Source organism: Chelmon rostratus, chromosome 6 (assembly GCF_017976325.1).
Source record: "Chelmon rostratus isolate fCheRos1 chromosome 6, fCheRos1.pri, whole genome shotgun sequence".
Taxonomy (NCBI): Eukaryota; Metazoa; Chordata; class Actinopteri; order Chaetodontiformes; family Chaetodontidae; genus Chelmon; species Chelmon rostratus.
Genome location: NC_055663.1, coordinates 19,454,987 through 19,462,790, shown reverse-complemented (window position 1 = coordinate 19,462,790; position 7,804 = coordinate 19,454,987). Strand labels below are relative to the sequence as shown.

The window sequence follows — 7,804 nt, the reverse complement described above, 5'->3', positions numbered from 1 at the left end:
TCAGTAGTTAAAAGCTGTGTGCAGTTCACAGTCTTCATGAGAGTCCTTTGGGGAATAACTTCATTTTGTTTTACTGCATTTCATTATGGCACACTGAGTGAATTGGCAGGTTAATTGTTACTTATCTGCTCCTTTGTGGTACAAACAGTTATGTATTAATACAGTTTTTTTCCTACAGTTAGTAGGATAAACCCATGACAAAATGAATCATGATACCAATGGGTACCTGTGAAAATTTCAGAAGGGAGTAGAGCTCTGGCTCACGTTCTTGCAAAAAGATGATGAAAATTCCAGCTCACTTGCATTATTTATTGTTACAACATCAGAGTTCGTCAGTGTCCTCACACAACACTGAGAGTCAAAAGTCAACCAATCACATTATGAACCCTCAAACTGACTGTCTGGAGTGTACCACTACTGCATGACAGAGGTTCAATAAGATATATTATATACATACACTATAGCATATATTTATTGCATTTCTTAATTGGTGGTGGAAAATGCATTTACTGCAGTTAACTAAAGTTACTTAAGTAAAGTACTTTAAAAAATTGAGGTACAACACTTGAATATTACTTGAATATTTCTGTTCTATGCAACTTTGTACTTCACTACTATTTAAAGGTAGACAATGTACTTTTACTCAGCTTCATTTATTTAACAACTATAGTTACCAGTTACTTTGATTTGAATGCAAAACAAAAGATTGTCATACAAATTCTGATGCACAACACCAGACTAAAGGCTTAACTAAATGCTATTACATGTTAAATTACATTCATTTAGCTTTTATCATTCTCTCTCAGCTTCTCCATCATGAGGATTTGCTCTTCGGATTTCTTCTTAGGATTTGCTTTCGTCTGTTTTAATTTATTGTACATTTAATACACTTGGGTTTTGGACAGCTGGTCAGACAAAATAAATTGAAGACATCACTCTTGACTCTGGGAAATCACAATGAAAGCATTTTTTCACTGAATTTTATGGAGAAGATGATTAACTGCTAATAACAATCTGCCAATTAATCGATAATGAAAATAATAATTACTTGCAGCCTTACAATAAACTCAGAAAGATGTCAGTCAAGCCCGGTCTGTGCAGCTCACACATGAAGCCATGGACTGTACCTTTAAGACGTGTAGCGCGGGGGGCGGGGGGGTGCGGGATTCAAACATTTTCGCTCCGCCTCTGCTGCTTGTTATCGCGGAAACAGAAACTTAACGCCAACCAAAACAAAATGGGTGCATCGTTGGACACGCCAGCGAGGTGTCCTCTGTGCAACGAGCTGACAGGGGACCCCGTCACCCTGAAATGTAACCACCGGTTCTGCCAGCGATGTATTGGAGACTTATGGAGTGTCACCCCCAACGGCCCGTACCATTGTCCGGAGTGGAGGTGTAAAACAGTGTACCGGACGCTGCCGTTTGATAGCAGTTTGATACTGCCGCCTTCTAACAGTCGGCGCGCTCCGCCTCGCAGCTCTGCAGGTACAATCAACTCTGGCCTTTTATTACAGCATAACATGCCCGGTGAACGGTTACAAGCTAACCAGGCATCTTCTAATGTGCCCGGGACCTTGTTCTCGGCAGCAGGTGGATGAATACATGAAGGTGTAGCTAACCGACAGTTAGCAAACATTAGCGGCTTCCCTCTCACGTGACACAATAACGTCAAATATTAGCTAAAACTGCCCCAGTTGAACAGTCTATCATTGCACTTTCAGCGTTCTTTTAAACGGCTGTTAATGCTAGCTAACGTTAGTCTGTAGCTACTTGATTGTCAGTAATTCTGTCACCATAATAATAAAAAAAAAAGCTAATGGGTTGAACTTCCTCACCGGAAAATACCGTTCTTTCCACATCTTTAACCTTGCACACACGGGAGGTCGAGTTAAAATCACTGATTTAAAATGGGTTTAAAATGCGTCAACGTCTTGCATAACCTAATGTTTGTTTACAGTGTCAGGGTGATGCTTGATCTGATCAAAGTTTGTGGTTTCCTGAAGCAAACAGTCTGTTAGGTTAAAGGTCTGACTCGTTCATGGCACGTGTTCATCAGTAACATGGAGTGCTCTTGCAGTTTTCAGGTGTTTTACATTAATCGACGTTTTTTTTAAGACATTTCCTCTCTCCACATTATATAATTAATGTTTCACTGCTTATGACATCTGGCTTCAGTATCTGTTGATAATGGCCTTATTAGGTGGATCAGGTGTCATTCAATCCATCATGGCAGGCCGCCAACTCTTACAGCTTTTGAAACTGATCTTACAAGCCATCATAATAACTCACATAAGTGCAAACAACCCAGATAGTCAGTGCTTGAATTGCTTTAAGTGAAACTGCTCATTCAATAGTAAAATTTGAATGCACGTGTGCTGGGCAGAAGGCAGCTTGAAGGTGTTTTTGGTATTACTAATAACTATTATTTAGAAGTGCTCAGTCAGCCTCCTCTCTGACCAGTTTTGCTTTGTTTCTATTCTGTTTTTAAAGGCACATCCAGCAATAATGAACAAAACACACGTGATGCTGCACTGAGGAGGCCCTCACTCACCAGCCGACTTCTGGGGAAGAGAAAGGCCAGCACACCTGCAGCAGAGCAACCTGACACAAAGCGATCAACTGTGGAAGCTCCCCACGAGTGGTCCAATGACTCCGAGACTCCTACCACTTCCTTCTCAGGCTCTCTCTCAGATAAACCTGGGCAGTCGACTAGTGTGGCGACATCTGAGAAAGCAGTGCATTCAGAATCCACACAGTGTGAACGTGGTGATGGCATATCCTCCAGCGACAACTCAACTGACAGTAAGGCAGCACCTGCAAGTGTTGTGCCACATAACATCTCAATCCAGCAGAAACAGCATGAACCAGCAGAGGAAGACATCATCTCATTAGATGACTCTGACAGCTCCAATGAAGTAGATATATGTGATGCACCTCTTCTTGCAACCCCCAAGAAAGAAACACAAGTGACAGGGATACATGCATCACCAAAGGAACCTGCCTCACCTGCCAACTCTGATTCCTTTCCTCGAGTTTCAACTCCAGGGAAAGATAAGTCTCCTGTACACAATGTCAGCAAGTCTCCTCTGATATCCACCAAGCATCCTGCCGCTGCTTCAGGCTCCCAAAGTCATGTCAGGTCGGAGAGCAAAAATGCCAGCCCTGTGCCCTGCCATTATTGCCCTAAAACTGGATATAAGTCCGCTGTAAAGACCTGTCTGGTGTGCGGAGCTTCCATGTGTGCAGAGCACCTGCGTCCCCACCTGGAATCCCCTGTCTTCCAGAATCACACGCTGGTTCCTCCCATGGAGGACATTTCTACCTGGAGGTGCCAGGAACACCAGGAGATAAACCGCATCTACTGCCGGCAGTGTGGAATGTGTGTGTGCACGGTGTGTACTGTCATAGGCTCACACCGCGACCATGCCTGCATCAGCATCAGGGAGGCAGAGAGAGAGCTCAGGGTAAGTGACGACCTTACAGCACCACATATTCTGTAGATACGCAGTAGATAGATAAACACAACCAAATCTCTGTACACTTTTCCTCAGGGGAACCTAAAAGAAGACATCAGGCAGCTGCAGGAGGCTGAAGAGCAAGTGAAGAACAAAGTGACTGAACTCACACAGAAGAAAGAGACCTCCACAGTAAGAGGGTCATCTCTATAGTTCTCACTTAATCAATCATGTATTTTTGTTATTTTCTTAGAATTACAAGATAAGTTTTTTCTTTCCCCAACTCAAGGTGACATACATGTTTATACAGATGCACCAACTAATCTGCATGTTGTAATGCATCTGTGTTATTGCACAGAAGCTACAGTGTTGTTCGTAGGCAGATATGAGCAGCCACAAATGAATTGAGACTGGATGAGAACAGTTCATTTATTAACATATATTTTTAGTTCATATTTGGTTCTCCATGGTGCACCTTGAATTGTATTGTGAGTTGTAGTTAAATTAACACATGTAGTTCATTACACATTTCAGATTGATAAAAGTCATATTAATAAAATGTATTAGCAGCGTTAAACAGTGTGTTATTATTTAAACTTGGTTTGAAGGTCATATTGCTTGAGAAAACATAATCAAAAATTCAGTTTTTAGTTTAGTTTTTGTTGCCCAGTCCAATAGTTGAACATCACAGTCCTCTAACTGCAATGAGAACAGCCTTCTAGGAATCAAGATCATTGCATTACATGCCACTGATTTGCATTTTGTCCGTCCAGGTGGTTTTAAGTGAGGCGCGATCAGCCGTGCAGCAGCAGTACGGAGCCATCAGGGAGGCTCTGGAGCAGGAGGAGCAATCAGCTCTTGAGTGTGTGACGAAGGAAGAAAGCAAGGTTCTGGGGGGACTAGAGGAGAAACTCGGCCACCTCCGGAGCTCCCTGCAATCCATCCAGCAAGGCCTCCACACCCTGGAGGGGCTGGCTGATGCCAAGGGAGACAAGTGCATTCAGGACCAGGCTTTCATTATGGTGTGTTGAACGTTAGGAGTTGAACCGGTTTCTTGGTAAAATGTGCAATCTACTGCTGATTTACGAACGCTAACACAAGGATTTTTTTTTTCTCACGTGACAGGAATACAGCAAGACTGCCCAACTGTAAGTGACTTCCTCTCAACCTCTTCCTAGTTGTTGCAAAGCAGTGATCTGCTGAACTTGTTGATCGATAAATGTGCAGCCAACAAAGCTTCAGCAGACAGCCCGTAAAGTCCTAAAGGGTCAGGTCAACCTTTTACATATAAACATATTTTCTCGCTTATCGCCAGTTTTGTCTAGTCGTACAGTTAATTTTGGTTTTATGTGTTAAGATTTTGAGACATCTGTCTTGGCCTTCCTTCCCAATACAGTGGATTGAGGAATTATATTTAAAAAAAATCTAACAGCAGTGTGCCTTAAAAGAATCAGTGCCCCTTTAATCTGTTTTTTACAGATATCTGCATATGAATGTAGAATCTGTAGGCAAGAGACAAGATTTTATCTATATGCATGGCCCGTGAGTTAGAAAAGTGTTGTTGTATTTTTTTTTATTTTATTTGTTGTTGTGTACCAACCTTTTGATAGTTATGTCTCTGTATGAAACTGCTGAAATACATATTTAAAGATAAGTTAATTCCATTTTTATGAACAAGCCAACATTTCTGCTGCAGCCAGTTGTGGTAGATGTATAATTTGGGTTTGTTTTTTGTGCATAATTACCAGTGTTCTTTAATGCTATATTTGCTGATGTACTTACTCATCATTTTCTTAATGGGCAACAAGTGCCCCTGTCCACTTACTTTGTTTCTGTTTTGTTTGTTTGTTTTTTATGTGTAATTACATACATGCACCTCCTTGAGAGGTCATCAAGGCAAAAGAAGTGTAATAGTCTGAAGTCTTTATGCTCTCTGCTCTTCTTCACCAGGGCCAGTAACATCGGGAACTGTGTGGGCCAGTACGAGGCTGCAGAGGAAGTGGATCGGGCCCGGCTTAAATGTCTGCAGAGGTGGACTGAAAAACGGTTGGACACAGTTGTCATCACAGTGCCCGGCAAAGACAGAGACCTCTACAGACTCCTATGTGAGATGACTGTTTTTTTTGTTTTTTTTTATACCAATACCTATTTACTTTCCACTCACTTGATGAATCACTGCTAATTAAACCAAAGGACTAACTGTATCCTGTAGGCCTAAAGGCCACATATTTAATTAGTCTTAATGTTCTCATCCAAATGCTTCTTTAATTTCCCTTTCTGCGTGTACAGATGGTACCCTCCCCTTCTTGGATGCAGATACAGCACATCCCAAGCTGCAGCTGTCTGATGACAACAGGAAGGTGGCCTACAGTGAAACCCAGCAGCCCTACACAGAAAACGACGCTCGCTTCAGCTCCTTCCCACAGGTCCTGGCCTCTTGTCCCCTGGAGGGTGGTCGCTGGTACTGGGAAGTGAATGTGTCTGTGGATGAGGGCCGCTGGAAGGTGGGGCTGTGTGAGGGTCAGATTGAGAGGAAAGGTCAAAAGGACAACTCTCGCCTAGGCTTCAACTCGTACTCCTGGTGCCTGGCATGTGACAGAAGGAAGGTGGAAGCTCTGCATAACAAAGTGGCGGCTCCTGTGGATGCAGACGGGCTGCAGAGGGTGGGAGTGTACCTCGACTTTGAGGAGGGTATTTTATCATTCTTTAATGTGACACCAGGGGGCAGTCTAGCTTTAATGCATTCCTATAAGCACAGATTCACTGACCCTCTTTACCCAGCCTTGTCTGTGTCTAAAACACACCTGGCCATCTATGATCTGTTCCAGTAGTAAACCATGGATTACTGGCATGTCAGTCCTACTGAAAATTTACAGAATACATGAAAACCATGTGCCTTTTTTATATGTTCATCACCACTTCATCACCATCATTAAAATGTGCTAATTTGTAAACTTCTCTGGGATGATGCTGTGCACTGTATATTGTGCTAGACTCTTGCAAAAATCCTTAAATGTGATTTTACACCACATGTGGTACTGGAATTGTGCCATGACAGAAATGCTGATGCTTGTACACTATACATGCAACATTACAAACATATTTTTGTTATCAGGATTGTACCTTTTATATGTTTTTAATTGTAGATTGAACAGGTGAGCAAGTTTTTACATGGGAGGCACGTCATCAGTGCAGATCAATAACGAGCTGATTTAGATCATATTTCCATTTTGAATGTGATTAAAAATGTTACAAATATTCTTCATATCTCATCTTCAGCACATCTTTGATCCTGTGGTGACCCATTGTCTTTTTACAGTAATAAAATGCCAGTTTAAAAAGCAAAGTAAAACCTGAATTACGTCTTGCCTTTATAGTTCCTGTTTGTGTTTAAATAGAAACACAGGTGTGTGTGAGTGGGTTTCGTGTTTCCCCTCAACAGGTGACAGTTGGTGTGCTAACTTTGAACTCTCACTGCCCCCACAGCATGTGAGCTTTACCCATAACAAACACAGGCTTTGGCAGAAACTCCTTACAGCGTCAACGAGATCGCTGCTAAATTGCGACCCCCCCTTGCAAGCCCTGAGGCTCATTCATTCTGACTGGGGGTCTGTGTGGTTGACGTCATTGAGAGGGATCAAAGTGGTGTCTTACATAAACTCCTTTTGGATGATCGTTGGAGCCCCAGCATGCCAGTGGTTCAGGGACAGCTGGCCGTGGATCAAGATTGATCCAAACTTATTGGCTACTTGAGTAGTTTAAAGGCTTCAGGATTGACAGCAATAAAAGCCATTTAAGTACTTTTGAAAAGGAGTGAATCAAAGTCTTAATTGAGAATGTACAAGAGAGCTCCGGGGAACAGCTTTGTGACGAGCAAGGTCTAACCAACACATGCTATTTATCTTTTTTTCATCGTTTAATAACTCATTTCGCCAAAATGTCTGCTTCTTCTTCTGACAGACTTTCATTTGGCATAATGTCAGTCGTTTGAGAAGCTCCAATCCGCACAGGTGCACCAGCCAACCATAGCAACAATTTCACGCTTGCAGCCGCATGAACGAAAGGTAGTCAGAAATCCTCTGTGGGTTTCGCTTTCCTTCTTCCCCAGCTGGCACATGAAGGCAGGATACAAGACATGTCTGAGAGGGAGATGGGAGGGGGGGCTGTACCAGCAGGGATAATTAAATTCCCATCTCCCTGTCCATCCAGTACTCCCTCTCAAACTCAGCCAGGCTCCTGAAAGCTTTTCCAGGCTTCTTACCATTAAATTAAATGAGCTTAGGGCTTATAGCACGTTGGCAGGGACGTATGTGTCTCATAGTTAGAAGGAATAAAATGTATGTGATG

General features: G+C 42.6%; 1 protein-coding gene across 1 annotated transcript; it reads left to right on the top strand.

The window, feature by feature from the left end:
• Positions 1-1,227: 1,227 nt before the first annotated feature.
• Positions 1,228-6,803, top strand: si:dkey-29p10.4 (tripartite motif-containing protein 14). The gene is made up of 7 exons (XM_041939322.1): positions 1,228-1,487; positions 2,493-3,466; positions 3,554-3,649; positions 4,231-4,479; positions 4,583-4,605; positions 5,408-5,562; positions 5,747-6,803. The coding sequence occupies exons 1-7, from the start codon at positions 1,238-1,240 to the stop codon at positions 6,286-6,288; spliced, it is 2,289 nt and encodes a 762-aa protein (XP_041795256.1). The 5' UTR covers positions 1,228-1,237; the 3' UTR covers positions 6,289-6,803.
• Positions 6,804-7,804: the final 1,001 nt, after the last annotated feature.